Source organism: Miniopterus schreibersii, assembly GCF_964146895.1.
Source record: "Miniopterus schreibersii genome assembly, chromosome: X".
NCBI lineage: Eukaryota > Metazoa > Chordata > Mammalia > Chiroptera > Miniopteridae > Miniopterus > Miniopterus schreibersii.
In genome coordinates, this window is record NC_138104.1 from 81,202,302 (window position 1) to 81,227,766 (window position 25,465).

General features: G+C 42.6%; 1 protein-coding gene across 3 annotated transcripts; it reads right to left on the reverse strand.

Annotated features, from left to right (window-relative positions):
* Nucleotides 1-6,581: 6,581 nt before the first annotated feature.
* On the reverse strand, nucleotides 6,582-25,129 carry ATP6AP2 (ATPase H+ transporting accessory protein 2). 3 transcript variants are annotated; one of them, XM_081126829.1, is made up of 10 exons: nucleotides 24,591-25,112; nucleotides 24,130-24,204; nucleotides 17,757-17,887; nucleotides 15,528-15,659; nucleotides 12,967-13,062; nucleotides 12,673-12,810; nucleotides 11,755-11,808; nucleotides 10,700-10,849; nucleotides 9,742-9,861; nucleotides 6,582-7,610 (listed from the first exon to the last, which is right to left on the reverse strand). In XM_081126829.1, exons 1-10 carry the CDS (start codon nucleotides 24,628-24,630, stop codon nucleotides 7,416-7,418), a joined length of 1,131 nt encoding a protein of 376 aa, XP_080982955.1. In that variant the 5' UTR covers nucleotides 24,631-25,112; the 3' UTR covers nucleotides 6,582-7,415. The 3 variants fall into 3 exon arrangements, with proteins under 3 accessions (XP_080982955.1, XP_080982956.1, XP_080982957.1); XM_081126830.1 differs by lacking the exon at nucleotides 24,130-24,204 and having other exon boundaries at nucleotides 24,591-25,129; XM_081126831.1 differs by lacking the exons at nucleotides 24,130-24,204; nucleotides 24,591-25,112 and adding an exon at nucleotides 23,765-23,922.
* Nucleotides 25,130-25,465: the final 336 nt, after the last annotated feature.

Consider the following 25,465-nt stretch of genomic DNA (forward strand, 5'->3'; position numbering starts at 1 on the left):
AGTATATTTAATTCAGTTTGGATTTTTCATGGTTGGCTTTTATGGGGAGAATTTTCATTAGCTGATTTTTTGTTTTTCTTCTTAAAGTAGTTTTGCATTGAGTTAGTTTATGTTTTTTCCTACACTCAGGCATTTTGTGGACAGAGTTCTTAGCTCAATAGCATCTTCTTCTTTCTCTCAAAGAACAAATAGGGTTGTTGCCACACAAGGTGAGCCTGGGGTGGAGGGACAGGCAGGGGCTCCACTGAGGCACTATTTAAAGAACTAGCTTTAAAATTTTAATTTCAAATCCATGGTGGAACAGTATTTTTGTAAAATACAATGAACATGTAATTTTTTTTTAATCCTCCCCCGAGGATATTTTTCCATTGCTTTTCAGAGAGAGTGGAAGGGAGGGAGAGAGAGAGAGAAACATCGATGTGAGAGAGACACATCGATTGGTTGCCTCCCACACACACACCCCTAACCGGGGCCAGGGATTGAGCCTGCAACTGAGGTATGTGCCCTTGGCTGGAGTCGAACCTGGGACCCTTCAGTCCTTGGCCTGGTGCTCTAACCACTGAGCAAACTGGCTAGGGTGAAAATGTAATTTTTAAAATATATATATCTTTATTGATTTCAGAGAGAAGAGGGGAGAGGGAGAGATAGAAACATCAATGATGAGAGAGTCATTGATCAGCTGCCTCCTGCACGCCCCCGACTGGGGATGGAGCCCGAAACCCAGGCATGTGCCCTGACCAGGAATCAAACCAGCAACCTTTCAACACACAGGACAATGCTCCACCAACTGAACCACACTGGCCAGGGAAAAACTGCATTTTAAATAAATATAATCAGAAGAAACAAGAAAAATTTCTAAAAACTGCATTCATTGAAAGTGAATATATAGACAATTAATAATCACTATTACATTCATAACTTTATCTTTCCACAATTGTAACTAAATAAAAAGTTATGAGTCAAAGCAATTCTCCCACACTAAATACCTGTATGCACACTTTGAACAAAACCCATGTATATTAATATTTTAAAAGTTTTAAATGTGACAAATAGCTTCATTGCTTGTTAACCTATCTATTGAAGTTGGATTGTTGACAGTGCCACATGTAGGGGATGATATATAGCTAAACTATTTCTATCTTTGGTCTTAACATTTATAGTAGAGAAACTAGTCTCACAGAGCTATGTTGACAGGAAAGGAAGAAGATATTTTAAAGTAATTCAGAAAGCTCAGGATATTCATTTTTAATTTTCATCTAAATTAAAAGCAAGCGATGATACATTCCCAAAATGTCTTCAAATGTTCATCCAGTTCTAACAATTTATGATGTAAAAGTTAGAGTTAAATATAAATTCTGGATTTGATCTACTTTTGGGTAACAGTTGGCAAACTAACCTTAGACTCTCTTCCACTATGGCATGGTTTGTTGTGCATGACTAGGACACAGCCTGTTCTATATGTGACTCACCGTGCAAGCTTTATAGCACCCAAACTGGTCTGTACCTTGTTCAATGAGATGAGTCTATTGATCATGTGTTCGGATATGATGTAACGTCAAATTGCTATAAAAATTTCTCAACACTGAGACCAGTTTCTGTACTTCTCACATCCCACACTGGTAAGAGCCCAGACCTGCACCGGTCTGTGGGCTGCTTCGATCAGCCCACTTGGTCTACTGGCAAGTTACTGGAAGACTCCTTGGATCTTACTGGATAGCTGAAGGTAAAGGGAACATTGATGGAGTAATAGATAAAAACTCACAAACACTGTTATCTTTTGAAGTGACAGGAACATCTTCCCCCTGATTGCTTCCTAAATGATACCACTTTTTCTTTCCTTACTTGTCCCGCCCATCTTTCTCCCCATCACATAAAGGTATCACATAGAGGTGGTTTACTTGAAAATTTAGTCCATAAATATTATGTGGTGCCAGAAAGTAAACAAGTGTTCAAAAAATAATGACATGTCAAAAGGACACAGGAGCCAGTGAAGGGGGCTCCTACTGGCCAAATCTGGGACAATTGAGCGGCAAAATAAATAGTAATAATGGATTATAACACAGAGACTAAAACAAATATCCATGAGTTCAGGTAATACAAATAGAGTAGATAAATTAATGGGAGAGGAGGGAAAGCTCTTCTTTACAGAATTCCAATTAATAAATATAGAAGGAATAATACATTGAGAAAATCATTATTTGGCAAACACTGCAGTAATAATTATTTCAGGCAAGAATCATCAACGGATGCTAAAATGAATGGCTGAAAGTAGGATGAAAAATGGGATATAAACAGAGTCTTAAAGTGTCTAAGTATAAAAGAAAAAATAGCTTGATTGGGGAGAAACCTGGCCTGTACCACCTTAGCCAGTTACTGTCACCAAAATGAGACACTGATCATATGCCTCCTGATAAGGATGAGCTGTGATGGGCACAGCACTTCTCTGGTATTCTTTCCAACAGCTCATAACCTGAATTTCATCGTGAGCAAATATCAAACCAACCCAAATTGAGGGACAGTCCATAAAATAACTGACATTCCTCTTCAAAAGCGAACTGGCCCACCATACTCTTGTTGGTGTCTATGACTTTTTGTCATATTGATTTGTTGCTTTCAGTTTATAAAATTTTCTTTAAAAGTGAGCTGTCTCAAAATAAAGGAGACTGAGGACATATGACAACTAAATGCAATGTGTGTTCCTGAATTGGACCTTGATTCAGTAAAAGGTCATTAGTAGGCCCATTAACATAATTTAACCAGTTTGTTACTAGTGTTTGCAACCAAGAAATTGGCTAGTGTATCCGTGGTACAATGATGGGTCCAAGCAGAGTTCCTTGAATTGAGTTCTGTTATTAGAGTTTATATTAAGCATTCATAAACCTTAAAACATGTTATTCCACCACATGCTAATTTTTGCAAACCTGGAGTATTTCCACCGCATTTATATACATTAAAAACTTTGATTCATCCTGGCCGGGCGTGGCTCAGCGGTTGAGCATCGACCTAGGATCCAGGAGATCGCAGTTCGATTCCCGGTCAGGGCACACGCCCCGATTGTGGGCTCGATCCCCAGCGGGGGGCGTTCAGGAGGCAGCCACTCAATGACGACTCTCTCATCATTGATGATTCTATCTCTCCCTCTCCCTTCCTCTCTCTGAAATCAATAAAGATACATTTTAAAAAACACCACACAACTTTGATTCAGAGAAATTAAGGGATTTGCCCTAGATTATTCAGCCAGTAAGTGAAGTGAGCTGAGTTTGTCTCTATGACTCGTGCATTTTAATTACATTTAATTACTAATGGCATTCTCCAACAACTCTGTTTTTTCCAAGAAACCATTGCATAGTCATTCTGTCACAAGAAGGCTAGAAAGACACTGCCTAAGGCTAAGGTTAGAAGGCTTGATGCCACCGCATGACTTACAGAATGGTCACTGGCCCCAGTTCCTATGTACTTTGGAAATTGTTGGTTTGACCATCCATTAAAAAGTAAGTCCATGGACCACGGCAGGCCAAGGGGGAGGTGAGAGTGGGTAGAAGGGACGCGTCTGGGCAGCGCTCGGGATGAGCACCAGTTCGCGCGCCCATTCAGGCGGTGCTTGTCCCAGCGGTTCCTGCCGACCTCACCAGCCGCGTCCTCTGCCCTCCTGCACCCTCAGCTCGCCTGTAAACGTCCTAGCGTCGGTCCTCACTACGCCTGGCCTTTGGGATTGCCGCTCGTCGCCCTCCTCCTCTTAGTGTTTGCCTGTGTCCTGAACTCCCAGCCCAGATCAGCTGCTGCGCGTGCCTGGAGAGCTCAGGATGCGAGTCTCCGGACAGCAGCGACAGTGGCTTTGGGCCGGGGGAAGACGCAGCATACCTGGGTGGGGTGCCCCTGCCCGACTTGGAGCTCCTCGGAGTCCCTGCGGATGAGCACCCGTGTGCCAGCCTGCTGCAGCTGCTGCAGGAGAGCCTGGCCCCGGCGCGCCTGCTGACGCCTGGCCAGCTGGTGAGCCAGGTGGGCACAGTACTGCTGTGCCTGGCCTACAGCGAGCCGTGCGGCCTGCGGGGGGCGCTGCTGGACATCGACGGAGAACAGGGCAAGAGGTGCCACAGCGTTGGCCAGCTGGCCCTCGACCCCATCTTGGTGCCCACCTTCCAGCTGACCCTCGTGCTGCACCTGGGCCCACGCCTCTCGCCCAAGATCCAGGGGCTGTTTAGCTCTCCCAACCCCCCTCAGCCAGTTCCTGATGCCCACTGAGCACCAGCTTCCGAGTCATCAAGAGGCTGTACAGCTCCGAATAGCTGCGCATCAAGTGTTTAACTTAGGGGTGTGTGGGTGTGTGTGTGTGTGTGTGTGTGTGTGTGTGTGCAGGTGGCGTGTGCCCCTCAGTACTGTAGCATGAAACAAAGGTTTAGGGGCCAACCAGGCTTCTGGCTGGATGTGTATGTAGCACGTGCCTTATTTTTTTGTTACAGTTAAGACGAACAGTGGTGTGACAGGAGAGCTGCTGGGCTGCACTGGCCTCTGCACCGTAGCCGGCCCTGGTGAGAAGGGTAAGTCATTGAGATGTTTGGTGTATCTCATGATCTGAAGGGGCCGAATGTGCGTGTTCTTTGTTTTTGCATCTTTTTTTGATCAGAGCTTCACTATCGACCTGTTCTAGGCAGTGATCTTACAGAGATGCATGAATTGTAAGAGTAGGAAGGGGTGGGTGTAGGGATCACTTGGGGGATCTTTGACACGAAGAAAAAATACACCTACGAACTGCACTTGGCGCATCGCCCCACTGTGTACCCGAGAGTTTATCTGTGAGGGGCGGGGCTGATTGGGGTGGGGCTGGACCCCGCCCCCGGAGTGCCATCTGGGTCTTGCATCTGGAACTGTTTACACGAAGATACTTGCTGTTCATGAATACACTTGATGTTCAGGTGTTAAGACCTGTGCAATATTTACTTTTCTAATAAAAATATTTGTTAAAAAAAAGTTTATTGACTTCCGTATTATTTCGTACCAATGAAAATGGATTGAGAATATCATAACTTCAAAAAAGACAAGCAAAAGAAAACAAACATTGGTTCTATATTATTCCTAATAGAATTAGGCCACAAGCAGTATCTACCACATGTAAAACCTCAGATGTTTCATAAACCCAGAATATTTTACCAAGAGGATATAAAGTGATTGGGTTTTTCCTTTCAGTGCCAGTGGAATAGTCAGGAGTCTGGCTTTCCTGCCTCACACACTGTGATTTATGTTCCTGAACAAATGAGACTTAATTTAAGAGCAAATCATCAGCAACAGGTATAATAATCTTGGCAGAACATTTATTTTAATTAATTGCTTTCTGTCTAACATAGATAGAAGGGTGCTGATGCCATTTACCCTATAAGGATTAGTGCTGTCATGTAATTAATTTTTTTCTTCCCCAAGAACTTAAAAGTCTCATCAGTTTTAAATCACAAAGGCATTGGTTTACTTCATATTTAATCATAACAATCTAACTTTTATGCAGTTTACAGAAGAAATTTGTGAAAGAAAAATGAACCGTAATCACTGCAGCATTATAAATTCCTGCTCCCCAAACAGGCCCTTCTGGGTTCCATGGGGGTCAGTGTTTTGGGGCGAGGCAGCTGAAAACCCTCACCCCATAAACTTGGCAGTGGGTAGCGGTGGAGCATACTTGAGTGATTTTAGAACAGTGTTGTTTTTCTTCCCTGTGGATTTGATTACCAGCTTCACCATTTATAGTTTAATGGGAGCCAAAAAGAAAACAAAAATTTCCTCTACTCTATGGATGCTTAACACTGCAGTTGTCAAAGGTATCTTGCAGTGAGTAGTAGAAAACACAACTAGACTCCAGCTTCTCAAACCTGCCAACCCTCAATGTTATTTAGAAATGATTGGATGATCTTTCCAAAGAAGCAGCAGAAACAGCTAATACTAAACCAAAGAAGGTACCCAGGGGCAGGGCAGCATAACTGTCATACTAAAATAATTTAGCTACATCATCATGGAATTTTAAATTCTAATATGTCTTTTAAGAAAAATAACCTTGAAGCCTTTATTTTTTAAAAAATATATCTTTATTGATTTTAAAGGGGAAGGAAGGGAGAGAGAGAGAGAAACATCAATGATGAGAGAGTCGTTATTGATCGGCTGCCTCCTGCACGCCCCCTGCTGGGGATCGAGCCCGCAACCCGGGCCTGTGCCCTGACGGGGAATCGAACCCCGATCGCCTGGATCCTAGGTCGATGCTCAACCGCTGAGCCACGCCCAGCCGGGCTAAGCCTTTATTTTTGATAGTCCTTCATATTCTAACCACTTCGTTGTTTGTCTTTTAAAATGCTATAGGGAAGTTGAAGCCTTTCCTACCTAGAGTCTAGTGTGAATTTATCATATATTCTGTATAAAATCAGTAACGGGAGTGGTCAAGTGTCTACATTCTATTTGGTACAACCTCAGGAAACAGTGAGAATAAACAGATGTTAAAAAAAAGCATGAAACTGGATAACAAAATAGCCAATTCTGATTAAATAAAACCCTGTTTAGTTAGGGTTTTACCATATCAAACAGACTTAGTATTGAAATCACACAAATTTTGAATCATGAACTTTATTTGTCACTCTTTATAGACATTGGTCCACTTCCACATAAAAAGTAGGGAGCATCTACTTACACTTAATGTTTTATAACGATGTTGTACCACAAACCATAGTAACTTACACAGAGGGAAAAGTTACTGAAATAGATTTTTATATTCATGCCCCAAGATATCCCCCAAATATTTGTTTTTGTCCGTATAATTATGAGCATTTATAACTCTACAAAGCTAGTTTCTTCTTAAATCAATGTTCTTCTTAATATCCACATTAGACCATCTGGATAACCAAACTTTCAAAAGCGGTTAAAAAATCAGGTGCAGTTTCAAATCCAAGTGACACTATATGCACATGCATAGTTCAGGGCTGCTCTAAAGTTAAAAACTTTTTCTCCTGTTTCAGAGATATTTACATCAAATTAAGACATTTACAATAGTATATAACAACCCATATATCATTTTCACCTATCCTGTATAAGGAAGTTAAGCACTCATAATCTAATAAATTCAGTGCATTTTGTCAACATAAACAACACAAGCTAGTCTAAATGTTTTACATTTATTTCAGTGCATTATTTTCAAATACTAAATGGAATGAAATTATAATTAATGGCTATATCATAATTGAGCACATTATAGAATCTATTACACAAATCAATTCACATCAATACTATAATTCATTCTAAAACAACTTCACAGGCACACACAAAATAGAGAACGAAATTTGCTCTTTTAAAAATTTAAACTGTCCACTTTAAACTACACTAAAAGACTTATTTTCACAAAACAGCCAATTTCCAAACCCCTTTTCTAAGTTTGGCTTAAGGAAAGTTCAATCCATTCGAATCTTCTGGTTTGTCATCCTATAAATGATGCTATCATATCCAGGATCCATGTTCCAAATATTGTAAGAGGTGATAATCACAGCCAAGGCCAAGGCGATCATTATCCAAAGTACCATGTTGAAAACCACTGAATATTCGAAATTATACTTATATGCAAGATTATAGGGACTTGATGGGTTCTTCTACAATGAAGAAAAAATCAAGAAGGAAGAATTTTAAGATAGGAAATTATCCCACTTAAACAGCTATGATTCATTTCTCTAACATTTATTTTTAAGTGGCCATAAGAGCTTATACTAGGAAGAACCAAGAAGGGGAGCCTTTAAGGAAACGATCACACACTGTGGATTAAGTATAAACCAGTTCAACTGCTTGAGAGAATCGAGAAATGCCACTCAAGTTGAAGGTGTGCAGTGTGCATATCCTATGGTCCAGCAAGTTCAAACCCCAGGGAAAACTATATGTGTACCAAGAGACATGGACAAGGACATCCATTAACAGAACGGATCACTGGGAAACATCCATACAATGGAACACGAAGCTGTAAAATTACTGAACAGCTGTGTTTACTGGCTTCGTGACTCTTAAAAACAATACTGAGCAAAGAACAGAAAAATGCATAAAGTATGATTCCATTTATGTAAAATTCAAATAACAGGCAAAACCAAACAACACTGTTTAAGGATAAATGCATTCTGTAGTCATCATGACATGTGGTGAGTATGTCCTGCCAGAGAGGTTTTACATTTACTTCTGGGCACCACAGGTCTTATTAGCCTGGGGCTAGGGTACCAGGGTATATTCATTTCTTGGCCTGGGGTTTCCTGGGACTTGTAGGTAATATAAAATTGAGCCCCAAACCACATGAAGGTGGTCCTGTGGTTAAGAATTCCCTAGGAGACATTCCCACCCCCCAGTACCTACTATGACTACAGAGCGCAAGCTGCCTTTCTGCCTCCCTTTGCTGGAGGGCAGATTGTTTTCTAGTCCACCCTCCTACTGAGGGCACAGTACTTTCAGGGTCCCAGCTTTATAGGGAAGTGTCAGTTCCACCTCCGCCCCCCTCTCCCTTCCCCCATCCCATCTTTAGGGACCAAAGACCTGATTTCTAGTCTCAGTAATCCAACTAGAAACATCCCTAGAAATGTCCTGCTTGCTTACTGCACAGTTTACAAGTTCCTCTTTATTTTCTCAAGAATTTCCCTTACTTTCTTGAGAGATAAATTATGCACTTAAAGAGGTGTTCATTTTTTTAATCCAGCATTTCTGGATGCTCTATAGTAGGAAATTTTTCCAGGTTGTCTAGCCTGACACGGTCCTTCCACTCCAATTTAGAGTGAAACAATCTCCTAAGTCCCACACTGCGATCAGTAAAAGTTAGCAGAGTGTGGGCTGCAAATGGGTCCAAAGGGGAGTGTCTATAAATGACTGGGAATCTGCTCCAAGAGATGAGGCCAACTGTAAATAATGTTCTTGGCCTCACGATGTTTGGGGGTATCCACACTTCTGCTCTTGTATATGTGTGTATGCGTGCGAGTGTGCACGCACGCACACACGTGTGCTGAACTATGGTCAGCACCCTTGCTTATGACTCTCTAAATGCTTAAAATCAAAGCAAGATCCAGGTCAAAAAATTATAAAAGTAAATCAAATTATAACGGGGGCAAAACAGTGTATTTTGGAAAATGAGGGGCTGTACCACAGAGACAGTGGACCTACCTCCTGGAAAAGCAGCCTCCCCAGGCTGAGAGAGCCACACCACTCCCTCACATTAACTTGTGATGTCTCCTTGTATATACCAATATTTGAATTATCTTATTGGCTTTGACAGATTTACTTTTATTCCTAAGTCAAACTCGTGTATTATCTGATTACACCCTAAAGAACTGAGCATGGCCCTAGCTGGTTTTGCTCAGTGGTTAGAGCATCAGCCCACGGACTGAAGGGTCCCAGGTTTGACTCCAGCCAAGGGCACGTACCTCGGTTTCAGGCTCGATCCCCAGCCCTGGTAAGGGCATGTACAGGAGGCAACCAATCGATGTGTCTCTCTCACATCGATGTTTCTCTCTCTCTCTCTCCCCCTTCTACTCTCTCTGAAAAGCAATGGAAAAAATATCTTCGGGAGAAGATTAAAAGGAAAAAAAGAACTGAGCATCACTGGCAAAACATACCTATGTGAATAAGAAACCTGTTTTGAGATTGGTTTTCAGATTTACTGACTACTCATTCATGCTGCCATAGGTGATGTGAGATTTAGTGGGGGTTTTTAAGTTAACTTCACAGCTTTAAAGCAGCATCTAAAACTGTACTCACCTCTTGTTCTGCCTCAAGGATTGTCCTTGTCTTCCTCACAAGGGATGTGTCGAATGATCGGACAGTCACTAGCTCTACCACTGCATTCCCACCATAAAGACTATACATGTCATCTGCAAACTGAGGAGTTATTGACATTACTATAAATCTTAAATACATATTTATTTAAATTATTTGTAAAGCTTCCGTGCACCTCCAAGAACATTCACTTACCTATTGGCTCATGAAATACACTGTCTTAAAATAGGCAAGTCTTAAAGGCTTTGATTATGTTAAAATATTCAGAAAACTATTAAGCTTCAACATACATTCAAATGTTCAAAATAACTTTAAGAAGGGCCTGTATTTGTTAGCATATAAATTGGGAGAAGGGAAGTAGGAAAGGGAAATGGAGGCATCTTCCTAAATGGTCTCTGGTTAATCACAAACATCTACAAAGATTTAATTGTGAAACCTCATTAAACAGTTACAGGCGAGTAACTCCAAGGGCAAGAAAACATTAGCATTTATTGCGTATCTACTAAATGTCTGGTACTGTGCTTGGTGTTCCCCTTCGATTATTTCACAGTGTTTACTGGGTAGAGTTTCAGTTGGGAAGACGAAAGGTCGAGCAATGAATGGTGGTGGCGGCGGCTGCACAACAGTGTGAATGTACTTAATGCCGCAGAACTCTACGCTTAAAAATGGTAAGTTTTATGTTCTGTGTATTTTAGCACAATGGAAAGAAAAAGTATTGTGCTGGAGTTATCCACCATTTCCTATGCTGCCTCTGCCAGAACTCGAGACGTCCCAACATACATCTTTGACCTACTCCGTCCTTGATCACTAAAATTAGAGGTCCTCCCAAAAAGGTAAGACTTCAATCAACATTAAGTATTTCACGAAGCAGATTTTTCCATTTAGAGGCTAAAAGTGAAATGGTCACACGCTGACCTCTCGTACCCCACTGATAATTTACCTTTTGTAGAGCATCAACAAGGATCTTAGAAGCATCTCTGAACTGTTCAGAATCTTCTCCGTAATGTTTCCCAATTTCATCCAAACCTGCCAGCTCCAGTGAATATAAATCAGGAGAATGATCCTTGGCTAGATGCTTATGTCGAGACAACTGAGGAGAACAAACCAAAGGAAGTAGATAGTCATGTCAAACACAGCCAGTTGAAGCTTTATGCCTAACTAAACTAGGCTGAACAGAACCATACCAGTGTGCCACAACATACATATAGTCTAAAATGGTGGCAAATGGAGCTGGTGAAGTGAGAGTTTCTGACAAATCCAATGTCTCATTTTTAAGAGCAGTTATAGGACTACTTGAATATTTAATAAAAGCTCTTTTTAAAATTCCTTAGTTTAAAAACTTCAGATATGAAAGAACAGATGGTTGCACCAGTCTGATCCCAGGAGAACATGAGCCATCAATGCTCAGAGAACAGACACCTCCCACATGCCCTCCTGGACCACCTGGCCAGCCACCAGCACTGTGCTTCCAGGCTCCCCGAACTGACCCTGCTGAAAAAGTTTGGGCAACAACTTCAGTAGATAGCAAACAGGTAAGTTTTTCTATTTCAATCACAGGAGGATTTTTTTTTCTAAATCATTCACCAAAAAGGAAAAAATACCCTTTAGGCAGATGTATTCCCTTCCTGACTTGGTCGACAGCAGTTAGTCCAAACTGTTACTTCTATTTTAGATATAGGATTTAAGTCTCAATGTCTGACAAGAAATCAATAGCCAAGTCAGGACTGCAGCTAGTCAGGACTGCAGGTCCTGTATTCTTGTAGTATATACTTATTGTCTCCTAAGAGTAGAAATCTAAAATAATTTGACTAGCATGAGATGAGTTCAAAATTACCACCACCACCACTAATTCCTCAACTTTCATGGCATCATAAATAAATCCAGGGCATACTCGATAGAACTTTTCTATTGGTTTCACTAGCATTCAAAGATTCTCTAGAAATGTCTTCTGGAACCAAAATAAATGGAATTGAAAAATCGGAGCAGCTTACTTACCAAACTTGAAATATCATGTAGAACTTGCAGTTCAGAAAGAAAGAGCAGATCGACCTGCAGAGCGGAAAGGCAGGAGCATTAGTTTAAATATGCATCAGAGATCTGTACTTGCCATTTATCAAATAAGGCACAGGATATTACAAATGTTAAGCACATAAGTGAATTTATGCAACAGTTGTCCTCCATTTGGTAGGTTCATTTCCATTGAAAATGCATATAAAACATTATTTCCTAACAGAAAGGTGATGGTCATTCCCCCCAGCACAGTGACCACCACTCAACAGCCATATTTCTGATGAAGCTGTGATAAAGCATCTAAACTCTACAGTATTCGCTCAGGGCATCAGAATGTTCTGGCACACTGTAGTGAGGTCCCGCCAGTGGCCCAGCCTGCTCACATCCCTTGAGCATGTTCTACACTGAAGAATAAAGGCTGGTGGTCCTGGTTAACCATAGTAGGTAGAGGGGAGGGTGCCAGAAAGGTGGCATGCCATGTGGTTGGAGGGTGCGTGAACAGGTGGTGAAACTGACAGATGGGCTCCCTCCACTGCACAGTCAAGAATGAGCTAGAAAAATGAGGTAACACATCAGAAGGGGCAGCAAATGACGGCGCCCACGGTGCCAGATTGGCACAGCTCCATCAGCCACCAAGTGAATTCTGTGATTTCTGGTTTGTCCAGATTAACTGACGGCAGCCCTCACACTAGAGTATAATACTAATTACTACTATGACTCAACTCACAAAAGGAATTTATTCGTAAGATTCATAAAATTACACTAAAGGAAAGAAGAATCTACTCCAGCCGTCAATTTGCAAAACTTCTCATTTTCTAAAACGTTGTTTGCTCAAAAGCCAGGAGCATAAGAAATAGGAAACCAGTAATGATATTAATTTATTCGTTCGGTAACTGTACTTACTTCATTGCTCCTACTCAGAGAGTTGAGGGGAAGTGAATTGAGAACAGAGTTTTCTTGATACAGGCGATTGCGGAGCTGTCGTAACGTTACGGAAAGATCTTCAAAAACTGAGTTTGCCTTCCCCACCATATACACTCTCTGCAAGAAGAATCCAACATTTTAAGTTATGTTCTACAGATTAATTCCAATACACAGAGGTCTTATAGCTTTGTTCATAAAACTGGTTTTAAATTTTCATTAAATAATGAAAGCTAATTTTTTAAAGCATCTTAAATAAAAAACTGTATCACTTACTTCCTCACTGGGAGCCAACTGCAAAACTACAGGAGTTTCTTCAGAAAATAAGGAGTGAATGGAATTTGCAACACTGTCAAGATTAAAAGGAACTGCCTGAAAGTTAAGAGTAAGACCTTAATTATTATCTGAACCAAAGTGGGAAGAAAAATCATTCAAATGGTATTTAAAAAGGAGCCTAAAAAAAAGGGGGGCACTAGCATTTTCTATAGAAATTCAAAAGACCCATATCACACATCCAAACACAAACAGCGCTTCTGAGGGCAAAGAAGATCAACCAGCCTCCTAGTGTGCCAATCGGAGTCTGTCTCCCAATGTGCCTAAAGAGGACACAACGCTATCCTGCATCAACCATCATTTTCTGGTGGTCATCTGTGTATTTTAAACAGCAAAACATTTGGTTTCAATAGCAATTAAACATGCCACAAAGAACGTATATTCTCTACAATAAAGTATTAACTTTCATTCAATAGGTCAGAATACACCCATAACCTATGTGATCCTATTAACCAATGTCACCCCAATAAATTTAATTTTTTTAAAAAGAGGTCAGAAGAATTTGAACTGAATTTAATTGAAAGAGAAATAGACCTCATTTTTCATTTCAAAATTTTTAAAATGTTTAATAAGATTGAGGGTTTGTCTTCAGACACACTGAAGACTCAGACAAGGCATAAAGTAAGTCACAGAATTTCATAGGTCCTTTATCTTAGGACCACATGGTATTAAATTGAAATAACCCATTGTGGTAAAATCTGCTTTTTTTTCCTTGAATTTTTTTATTAAAAGTGTAACATACAACCTGGCCGTCGTGGCTCAGCTGCTGAGCATTGACCTAGCATCCAGGAGATTGCAGTTCAATCCCTGTTCAATTCCCGGTCAGGGCTCATGGCCGGGTTGCGGGCTCAACCCCCAGTAGGGGGCGTGCAGGAGGCAGCCGATCAATGACTCTCATCATTGATGTTTCTCTCTCTCTCTCCCTCTCCCTCTCCCTTCCTCTCTCTGAAATCAATAAAGATATATATTTTTTAAAAAGTGTAACATACATATAATAAGTGCACAAATCTTGGGGTAACAGCTCAAGGAATGTTTACAAATGGATACACTCATATAACCCAACCAGATCAAGACAGAACATTATCAGCACCCAGAAGCCTCCACAGCCACTCCCTCCACCCACAAGAACAACCAAAATTCTGACTTCTATCTCCACAGATCTGTTTTTGCCCCAAATTATTTTTAACAATAAATTGTGGTAATTCTTCCCCTCAAAATAATTATTTTATTCTCAATATTATGGTATTAAAACAAGCAGTATAGTAGTAGTTGTTTTGCTTTAATGGAGATTTCTTACAGTGATTTTTTTCAGTAATTCCCTTTACTATCAAAAGGTTCATGTTTATCAGCAACAATTTTTTTTTTTTTAAATATATCTATTGATTTCAGAGAGAGGAAAGGAGAGGGAGAGAGAGATAGAAACATCAATGATGAGAGAGTCATTGATCGAGCCCGCAACCTGGGCATGCGCCCTGACCGGGAATCGAACCCCGATCGCCTGGATCCTAGGTTGACGCTCAACCGCTGAGCCACGCCCGGCCGGGCTATCAGCAACAAATTAATACTAACATGGTGCAGGCAGAATGATTATATAAGTCTTACTGATCAAATCCCACCATTAAAATTAAGTTTCTTAATTTCAACAAAATCATTTTTTCCTCTTACTCAAGATGCATATTAATTCTTTCCAAAATTCTCTTAAAATGAGTTAATGAGCAATTGAAGAAGAGCGAAGGAAGTTCAGACTTGCAAAAGCACCCTGTCACCAGCTCCCTGAGTCAGCTACAAGAGCTCTGCTTTTGCAACCATGCAGTTCCCTTCCTCAGACTTTGGAGGGCTACCAGAACGTGTAACAAGTTTTCCAGCCTCGTTTTGCCTAGTGCAATGGCCCTCGTGGCAGGAAAGTTGAAGATTAAAGGTAACACATCCCTAGCAATCAAACCAGAAAAGCTACTGACTCAGATGATCACCAAACTGTGAAGGAAAAGAAAAAATTATATGGACCGTTCATTAGTTTGGTTATGCGCGTAAAATGTTCTGGTGACTTCTCTATGCTTGTAGTAGAATGAGGGCCTCTCGCAACAGCCCAGTCAGCCTTATTGCCTGAAAGGCCTGTGAAGGAATAAGTGAGCCAGCCAAAGGGCCTCCAGTCTCCTCCTTACAGAAAAATGAAGTAAAATTCTGAAGGGAAAGTGATAAGATAATGCCCAAGACAGTGTCAGCAGGATACACCCTCAATTGGTTTCATTTTTTTGAGCCTCTGACTATTCCGAGAGTGGGGCAATTTGTTTACCTTTTATCTTAGACAGTACTCCCAGCCATAGGGAACAGACAAGTCTCCATAAATTTACAACCACCACGTTATTTTTTTTTAACAGAAGTTGTTTTACTTATCAATCAGTGCATCAACAAAAGACAAGTGTACTTAGAACACAATTCATAATGACAGCTGACAAGACGAAATTAAAAATGCACCCCTTTAACTTTTTATAATAAATACTCACATTCTCCAAAGGGTAGGAAATGACACTGCCTGGGGGTAGAGCGAGTTTGTCCACTCCCTTCACCATCACCATAACGGTAGCTTGAGGACGATGGAATAGGTTACCCACGGCAAGTCCCGGCCAAGAAAGGTCCTAAACATGGAAAAGCAGGAAATGGTGCTTAATTATCAACTCAGGAGACCAAGCCCCAGGGACATCTAACAAACAGAGTAAAGGGGCTCGGGGATGACACTGGCAATGAGAATTCACAAGGAGAAAAAATTCTGTATTCAAGACAGCAGCTGTAATCTCCTAACCAAGGATGTGGATTTCTACCTTCGTTTCCTCGGAAACTTCTATAGATTTGAACAGTAACGTTTACTAGGAAGTCACCTCAAGCCTTTGATGCAAAATAGCAGGCAAGTAAACAAAACACGGGTACTTTCCAAATTCCAGATTACAAAATATTCGTTGTCTTAAAACCATGGGTGTTTTCTTCCCCCCATCATTGTTTGTCTTTAACTACTGCATCACTTTTCTCTTTCAGTGACAAGGCAAGACTGTCATTAAAACATTCTCATTAGCCCTGGCCGGGTGGCTCAGCTGACTGGAGCGTCGTCCTGTACACCAAAAGGTTGTGAGTTTGATTCCCGGTCACAGCACATGCCTAGGTTTCCAGTTCAATCCCCGGTTGGGGCACGTATTGGAGGCAACCAATGGATGTTTCTCTCTCACATCTGTGTTTCTCCCTCTCTCTCTTTATCTCTCTCAAATCAATAAAAAACATATTCTTGGGTGAGGATACAAAGACTTCTCATTAGACTAAGCTCTTTATAAACAAAACAAAATTCCTGCTGAAAGTAACTCATATTAGTTTACTAATGCTTACTTCTAAAGGTTATTTCCATTGCCATTTGTAGTCAAGTTTAAGTCTGTAAAGAAGGAAGTACAAATTTCATCTTTAAATGTAAACAACCAGTCCCATTCATGCTAGGAGCTCAGGAGCTCCTCCCATAGGCCCACCAGAGCAGAGCGAGGGTTCCCATGCATTGCTTCTGATTTCAAAGGCACTCGGGACACAGGAGGAAAGTCCTGTGAGCGATCGGTGGTATCTAGAGACCACATCAAAAGCACCAAACTTATAAAATGGGAGGAGATAATGACAGGAAGACAAAGCAAACTAAATCCCTTTTCTTCTAGCCCACAGCTTTAGATTTCTCATACTGACTGGATCTAGGTCTCCTCTGCTATATCACGTAAGCAGCCAGTTACTACATGTTACAGCTTAATTGTAGGAAACCATGGTCCTAGGCTATTCCTTAACTACTGACAACACTATTTTCCTAAACTCGGGCAAGATGCATACACATCTTATCATTCATAACAAATTGTAACAGACTGAATGTTTGTGTCTCCCACCCCAAATTCGTATGTTGCGATCCTAACCCCTAAGGTGATGGTATTTGGTGGTAGGGCTTTCGGGAGGTAATTAGGTCATGAGGGTGGAGCTCTCATGAAAGGGGTTAGTGCCCTTATAAAAGGGACTCCAGAGAGCTCTCTCACCGGCTCTCTACCATGTGAGGATACAGCAAGAAGTCCACAGTCTGCAACATGGAAGGGGGGTCCTCACTAGAACTTGACCATGCTGGCACCCTGATCTCAGACTTCCAGCCCCAGAACAGTAAGAAATGTCTGTTGTTTATAAGCCACCTAGTCTACGGTACTTTGTAACAGCAGCCTGAACTAAGACACAAATCTATCATGTGTACCGAAAAAATAAAAGAAAATTATACATCCTATTAATAGGACAGATAGATTCATTCTCTTATATATAAAGAATGTTACTACAATGCATAAACTATTATATGGATAATGATTTGTAAGGATTTGGTTTCATAAGCCAAGCTTGAAGCACTTATCCAAAATCTCCCCAACTACAAATGAGCTTTTTTACATTTGCAATCTGTACCAAATATACCTATGTTTGCTTGTTGCTTTCTTGGGCTATTAGCAGCAATTAACAAAAATGCTTTCAGAAGTAGCTCCAATTTTTAAAAAAATTTTGATTGATTTTAGAGAGGAAGAGAGAGAAACACTGATTTGCTGTTCCACTTACTTAAGCATTCATTGGTTGATTCCTGTATGTGCCCTGACTGGGGATGGAACCCAAAACTTTGGCGTATCAGTATGATACTCCAGTCAACTGAGTTACCCAGCCAGGGCCCAAATATATTTTTTAAATACACATACTTCTTTCACAGAGAAGCCCATGGATAATGCAGCCACATCTGGGATTCGCTCTCCTGGTATAGGCCAATTTCCATCGCGGAAAACAACAGACCCTGGTGATCTTAATATACTAAACTCGTTCCCCAAAACACCTGAGAAGAAAACAGATTAGTAAATGAATGGTGAGCATCATAAATCTTTAGCATCCATGCTGAAAATTATTAAGTATGTTTCCCCATTCCCATTGACTTAACATACTAAATTATGATCAGACAAAATGTTGAATCCTAAATAAACATCAATGAATTCTTTTACAAGGTATCTAAGAATTTAAGTTGACACATTCTGCTGCAACAAAGATACAACTAAGAAACCAGATTCCCCTAATGATCTAGATGCCTTCCTACAAATGGTTAAACAGGGACATGTGGCAATTTGTCAAGAATTAAAAATCGGTGGTACTTCTGGAGAATTTAAGAAACCAAAAACAAAACCCTAGCACAGACTAACAAGGAAGAAAGGAAACCTAAAATCTCTAAATTATTTCTACCATTGACCCTCTCTTCAAAATGCAAATTCATAAAATTCCTAGAATTGTACCCTAAAACTTTGCAGGTTAGTACATTTAGGGAATTATATCTTTCCTTTAATCCCACAGGCAAACCTAGTGAAATGTGGACTGTCAAATGGGGGTACATGTTACCAGTAAGAATATAAAACACTTCAGACTTTAGAAACAAAATCTAGGAAATAGTATTTCCAATGGACATATTAAGAAGGTGAGAAAAGGTATTCTGTAATAATAAAGTCAACTAGTCTATGGGTATGGGGCCTGGGATTAAAAAGTGAAGGATCAGAATAAAGGGACTGTTTTTTAAAAATATTTTTATTGATTCCACAGAGAGAGGGAGAGATAAAATCATCATTGATGAGAGTGAGTCATTGATCGGCTGCCTCCTGCACACCCCCTACTGGGGATTAAGCCCGAAATCCAGACATGTGCCCTGACCAGCAATTGAACCAGCGACCTCTTAGTTAATAGACCAACACTAACCACTGAGCCACGCCAGCCAGGCAAGGGACTGTTTTTATAGACCCTCCAAGGCTAAAGATGAAGTATCTGGCCTCTTCACAAGTCATGTGGTAACCCAATGATGTCTGGCTCACACAAGGGCAAGTAACTAATGGAACCTTTCAAGTTCCTATGAAAAGATTAGCTCCAAGTCCAAAACAAATCTTGTTCATGCCTAGTATGGGAAACTAGACTTTAAAAAGCATCACTGTTACCCCGTTGACCTAAGAAGTTTCACTTACAGAGTATGGGAATAAAGTTGGAAGCAACAGTAAATGTTTTGGTGTTGCAGTATTGACAGTAAATAAAAGGCCTCAGGATGGTGCTGATACAACATGAAGAGTTATGAGTCTCAATTCAGTGCAGCCACCAGAGCAGAAATTTCCAAATTGTTCTAGCAGGAGGTAGACCGAAAAAAAAAATTAGCAGTCCTGGCAGGTGTGACTCAGTTGCTTGGGCAACATCCTATGCACCGAAAGGTTGCTGGTTCAATTCCTGGTCAGGGCATGTGCCTGTGTTTCGGGCTTGATCCCCCAGCAGGGGGCATACAGGAGGCAGCTGTTCCATGTTTCGCTCTCACGTCAATGTTTCTCTCTCCCTCTCCCTTCCTCTCTCTCTAAAAATAAAAAATCTTTAGAAAATAATTACAATGGAATGGCTGTTTGTAACTGATAAACATCTTGGTTCACTAAAGTAGTAGTTATTGCAAACTCTAAGGAAAATGGGACGGCAAGAGACCCATACTTTCAAAGGACCATACACATTTATTTTTTTAATCCTCACTCGAGGATATTTTTTCCATTGCTTTCCAGAGAGAGTGGGGGGGGGGGGAGAGAAACATCAATGTGAGAGAGACACACCCATTGGTTGCCTCCTGCACGTGCCCCTACTGGAGCTGGGGACTGAGCCAGCAACCGAGGTATGTGGCCCTTGACCCGAATCCAACCTGGGACCCTTTAGTATGCGGGCTGACACTCTAACCACTGAGCCAAACTGGCTAGGGCATCAAAGCACCATACACATTTAAAAAACTATTTTTGGATCTGGAGAGAGCCCTGTTTTGAGATGTGGCCCTAGTCACTCAACCCCAACAAAGTTATACTAAATTACTTTGCCTCAGCTTTATAGTTAGATTCTACTTCTGTGCCTGCACAACAGTCCTTCAGGAGCCCAGTGCTTTAGAAAACCTTAGTCATGGACTCCTATGCCGAAAAACTGCTGCTTAGCCCAGGTATCCCCGGGATACCTGACAGAAAGTCACCTATCCTCTACCTGAAAGGGGAACACCACATCAACTTACAAACATTACGCACGCTAGCCATCACCTCTATTGTCCCAACAGTTTCTCATTGTACTGAACTGAAATAGGCTTTCTTCTTTCATCTTTGATCACTTCCGACTGGGTCTCATTAGATATCCTCAACTCCAGCTTCAAGAGACGGCAGAGGAATTCCTCCAGCTACTTGCTTCCTCTCCCCACCACAAATTTCTGTACACAGGCCCTATCCTTGTCTCTTCTTCCAGGTGCCGGTGGGGACGTCCCTCTCCCAGTCTAAAATGACCCTGTGGTTGCCCCAGTGGGTTTGGCTCAGTGGTCAGAGCATTAGCCCGCAGACTGAAGGGTCCCGGGTTCGAGTCCAGCCAAGGGCACGTACCTCGGTTGCAGGCTGGATCCCCAGCCCAGGTTAGGGAGTGTGCGGGAGGCAACCAATCGATGTGTCTCTCCCGCATCGATGTTTCTCTCTTTCTCTCTCTCTCTCCCTTCCACTCTCTCTGAAAAGCAACAGAAAAAAATATCTTCAGATGAGGATTAAAAAAACACAAAAAAAGCCCCTGTAGTTCAGCCTTCTTAGGGACCTTCATTCATTCATTCACCTATTAAATTATTCAGTGTTTATTAAGCCACTATTCTGGCACAGTGTATCAGGAGTTAGGTGCCCATATGGTTGTAGGCATAAAAAGCTGGCCCTGTAGAACATAAGCTCCACAAGGGCAGGGTTTTATTTCAGTTTGTCTTGTTCCCACAACATCTCCAGGGCTGAGAACAGTGCCTGACACATTGATGCGCAATAAATACTTGTTCAGTTAATTAATGAATAAAGCCACACTTTATATTACCAATTTTCCCGTATCGACTGGCTCTCTCACTTCAGCATAAAAATATGCTTAGGGTGCTTCCATTCTAAAAGTAAAACCACAAAAAACCTCCTTTGGTCCTCCCAGCCTCCACCAGCCTCTGCTTCCTTGCAGAGGCAGAGTGCTAGCAGAGCAGTCAGCCACGCTGGCTTCTCTCTGTCTTCGTCTCACATTTACCACCTACTCCCCAGCTCCTGACTGCACCATGCCACCGAAACAACTCACCAAGTCCAAAAGACAATTTTCAGCCCTTAACTTAATTAACTTCCTAAAGCATCCGATACTGGCAACTCCCTCCTTGAAACTCTCCTGCCTTGACCTTCATAAGCCCATGCGCCTGGTTTTTCTTCCAATCCCTCTGGCTACTTCTCGGTTTCTTTCCCCTCATGTCCTTGAAAACTGAGATGTTCTGACTTTTTAGGTTTCAACCTTTTCAGTACAGAATTTGAAGGTAGCCCCCACTATACACATATTTATTTACAAAGTATAAACTTGTATATTTGTATACATTTGTAGCATAATAGGTTATATATTCATAATATATTACAAAGCACACAAAAATGGAAATATTTAAAAAGGAGATACCTGTGTAGTATTCTTCCTAAGTTAATCATGAGAAAATATCAGACAACCTGAGTTGAGGGACATTCTACAAAATATCTGACCATTACTATACAAAAAAAGGGAGGGGGGGATAAAAATTAGATATAAATGGAAGTCCTAGTACATTCTTCTGGCATCGCAGGAGATCAACTAGCGTACTCCACTTTGGAGATCTGAGTGGGCTCCTTTCCTGACCTTCACTGCTTTCCTAGTCTGTATCTCTCTCCTAACACTGAAAACACCAAAAACATATTGATGGCTCCCAGATTTTGATTTTCAGCCTAGATTTCTCTTGAGCCTTAGACCTACACACCCAACAGTCTGCTGAGCATTTCCTTCTAAGTCCCGTGAGTCCTTCAAACTCAACAGGTTCAGAACTTAATCCACCATCTTTCCATACAATCTTGTATCCTCTATCTCAAAGGATGACACCACCTTCCATCCAGCTGCTCGAATGGGTCTCCTTAAAGCCTTCCTCAGCACCACAGCTCATCAACCACTGAATCCGTCCATCTTTTTCCTGATTATCCCACGAATCCTTTCTCCTCCGTGGGCAGGGCACACTCTTCAGGCCCTCACCAGGCTTGCTGGAACCAGCCACCTTATGATCTGTCTTCTTTTCAAAATACAGACTTGTTCATTCATCCTTCAGTTTAAACACCTTCACTCACTGCCCCAGAGCCTTTGAGACAAAATCAAAAACATAACACCCAAGGGCACCTCACTAACATGACTTCTGGGATCTCTCAGCCCCTACGCACTCCTACCCCACCGAACTATTTGCCTTTGCTCTCATACCTCTGTGCTTTACATAAGCTGTTCTGTCGGAAATGCCTTTTCTCCCCACCCCAACCTTTCACATTTGTCCTGTGAGCCCCTCCCACCCAGGGAAATTTCCCTCAGCTTCCCCAGTCTGAGCTAGAGGCTAAGCCCTTTGGGAACTCCCACCATACTATGCTGTGGTCTATGAATAGTGGATGGAATCAATTAAGTGGGGGGGAAAAATAGGTCATACTTTTTACCTCTGGGACATCAGTGACCAAATCGAATCCCTCTTCAATAGGACATCGTTCAGATTCCATGTGTTTTTTACCCTTGGCCTTTCCTGTCCAGGCTAAATATTTGAATTTTTTCAAATACTCTTTATGACATGGTATTCATAACCCTAGTTCCCCTCCTCTAGTCTCTGTCTGATTTGGTAACACCATTTTAAAGAAATTTTTTTTTTTTTTTCTCAAATAGGGAAGTCTGATCTCTTAAAGATGTTTTCCATGAAATCACATTTAGTCATTGTGGAAAAAAGTAATTTAACCTCAGCTGACAAGACCAAGCAATGCAAAAACTGACAGGATCAGATTCTTGGTCTGTATGAACTAGTCTATTCTAGTTAGGAAAGCAAGTTCAAACCATGTACCAAACCAAAAACACAAAATCCCCTAAACCTCACTGAATCAAAATAATATCACTCATAACATTAAACGTGGAATTCGCAGGTGTTCGTATAAATCATAGTATAAAAGGGAAGATTTTTAAATCTAAAAAACTAAATTTAAAAAATTAAAATAAAAAATTCCCCCAAAGTAACTTACTAGATAGATCAGAATGACTTTCTAGAGACAGACACAAAATGAACAAAACAAACCTAAAATTTGGGGGGGGGGGCATGAAAATAAGTGTAACTATCATCAACACACAACACTGGGCAATCCAGGGATGGAGAAGACCTGCAAATTTCAGGAACATCAGTGGTCTATATCCCCATGCAGAATTAAGTCGCCATTCCAAAAGTGGGGCGTCCCAGCACCTCACAAAGCAGAGGCACAGGCATCCTATATATTTTTAACCTATCAGTTTTAAACCCATACACTGAGCCCAGCCAGTGTGGCTCAGTCAGTTGAGTGTTGACCTAGAAACCAAGAGGTCACCATTCAATTCCTGGTCAGGGCACATGCTGGGTTTGGGGAGGGGGGTCAATCCCTAGTAGGGGATCCCCTCCTCCGCAGGAGGCAGCTGATGGATGTTTCTATTCCTCTCCCTTCCTCTCTTAAATCAATAAGACATATTTAAAAAATGAATAATAAACCAATACGCCGGGGAACAGAACCCAATTCCTGCAAATTGTTTTTAACTTGGCCTCTTGTTGGCCACTGTCTGCGCCCTGGTCCCAGCCTCCATCGTTCCCACATTCTCTCCCAGTAGTAAGTAGCATTTCCACTACCTGTGTTCCAACACATGTCATGGAAAAGGCCCACGCTTTGGAGCCAGCTGATCTGGGTTCAACTCCAGCTCAGCTGCTTACTGCTTGTATGGTGTTGGGTAATTCACTTAGGCTTAATCACTCTGTAAAACGACGATGATATCCTCTTGTAAGGATTGCTGCAAAAGTAAATGAATTACAAGATACACAGGAACAGGCCAAATATTCGCTGACTTGCGCACCCCTCGCCTGCTAGGGAACCTAGGTTCCTCTCAGAAAGCTACCATCATTTAACATGTGACCCTCAGAACGTGACTCACATCTTAGTTTCCGAATCCTTAAAATTGTTAACTGTGACAAACTACTGAGAGATACTCTGAATTCACCTTTAGAAATAACCATACGAAACAAGGACTCCACCTCCAACTTTTGCATCCTGAAACCATCGCTGAGGCCAGCTGCTAGAAACGAAGACACACCGGAAAAATGCAAAGAAACGCAGCAGCCGATGGCAGCTTCTTCGCAGAGGGCTGCGGTTCGGCGCTTGAGAAATGCCTTCCCGTCCTCCGAAGCCGGAAGGGCCGGGACGACCCGAGGCTCAGGCGTGACGGGCGGACGCGCCTTCCACGCAGAGGCGGAGGGTGCGGCCGGCTCCGGTGCCCCCCACGCAGCCCGGCCCCACCCCGCCCCCTTCCCCGGCCGCCCCGCCACCGAGGAGGCCGGGGCAAGGCTGGCGCCCCTCGCCCGCACTGCGGCACCCGCCCAGCCGCTGCACTCGCGTGGCCGCCCCCGACCCCCGCGGCTCAGAGCCTCCCGGAGCGCACCCCGCCAGAGCCCCGATCCTCACCCGCCACCAACAAGGACAGAAGCACGACGGCCACAGCCATGCTTCCTCGCCGGCTGCGGCAGCGCAGGGCGAACACGGAACCGGCCGCGACGACGCGAGTGACCACAGCAGCACCCGGGGGTGACGAGCTCCAGCTCGGCCCGAGCCCCTGAGACCGCCCCGTCGTCGCGTCCGCGGGGCGGGCCGCCGCTTTCTCCACCAATCGCCACACACGCCGCGGCCTGCGGGAGAGGCGTAGCTGGGCCCACGTCAGTCGGATGGGCGTGTCTAAGGTGATGGATGGGAGGCCCCTCTAATGGTAGGCGGCAATCGCGGGGCCGGGCGCGGGCCGGGGCGAGGGCCAGGGCGCGGGCGCCCGCCCCTGGCCCGTGACAACCGGTCGCGAGTTAGAGGGCACGGCGGGCGATCGCAGGTGTAGGGACAACGCAGGTCCTGTCGAGCGGTCCAGAGAGCCCACGGGGTGAGGCTTCCTCCCGGTGCGGACCCTCTGGCCAATCTCAAGTGACAGTTCCCAACCGGAGCGTCCGCCTGTCCCCGTCGCGTGGCTCCGCCCCGCCACGGATGTAGCCGCGGAAGCTGCGTGGCTGGTTTGGGTTTCGCTCTAACCCTTGCACCGATGCTGAGCACCAGCTGGGAGGAAGCTAGGAGCCCCTGGGAACCCCTGTCCTCCAAGTAGGTCACGACGAATAATTTTTAATATAAATATGCCGTGAATATTTCGTGAGACGTAGTTATACTAAAAAATAAAATCAAATAAAATTCATTGTTTGTTTAGAATTCAAATATACCTGGGCGTCCAGTGTTTTGATTTGCTAAATCTGGTAACCCTACCTCCTAAGACCCCCACTTCCTGATCCACCAAAAGTGATGTGACA

What these genes read in the sequence shown, in the direction of transcription:
- ATP6AP2 (XM_081126829.1), bottom strand. Translation starts at nt 24,630, where the DNA reads ATGGCTGTGGCCGTCGTGCTTCTGTCCTTGTTGGTGGCGG. An exon ending in TACATGATATTTCAAGTTTG is followed by an intron (nt 10,850 to 11,754) that starts GTAAGTAAGCTG and finishes TGTTCTCCTCAG; the next exon opens with TTGTCTCGACATAAGCATCT. An exon ending in TTGTTGATGCTCTACAAAAG is followed by an intron (nt 9,862 to 10,699) that starts GTAAATTATCAG and finishes ATAACTCCTCAG; the next exon opens with TTTGCAGATGACATGTATAG.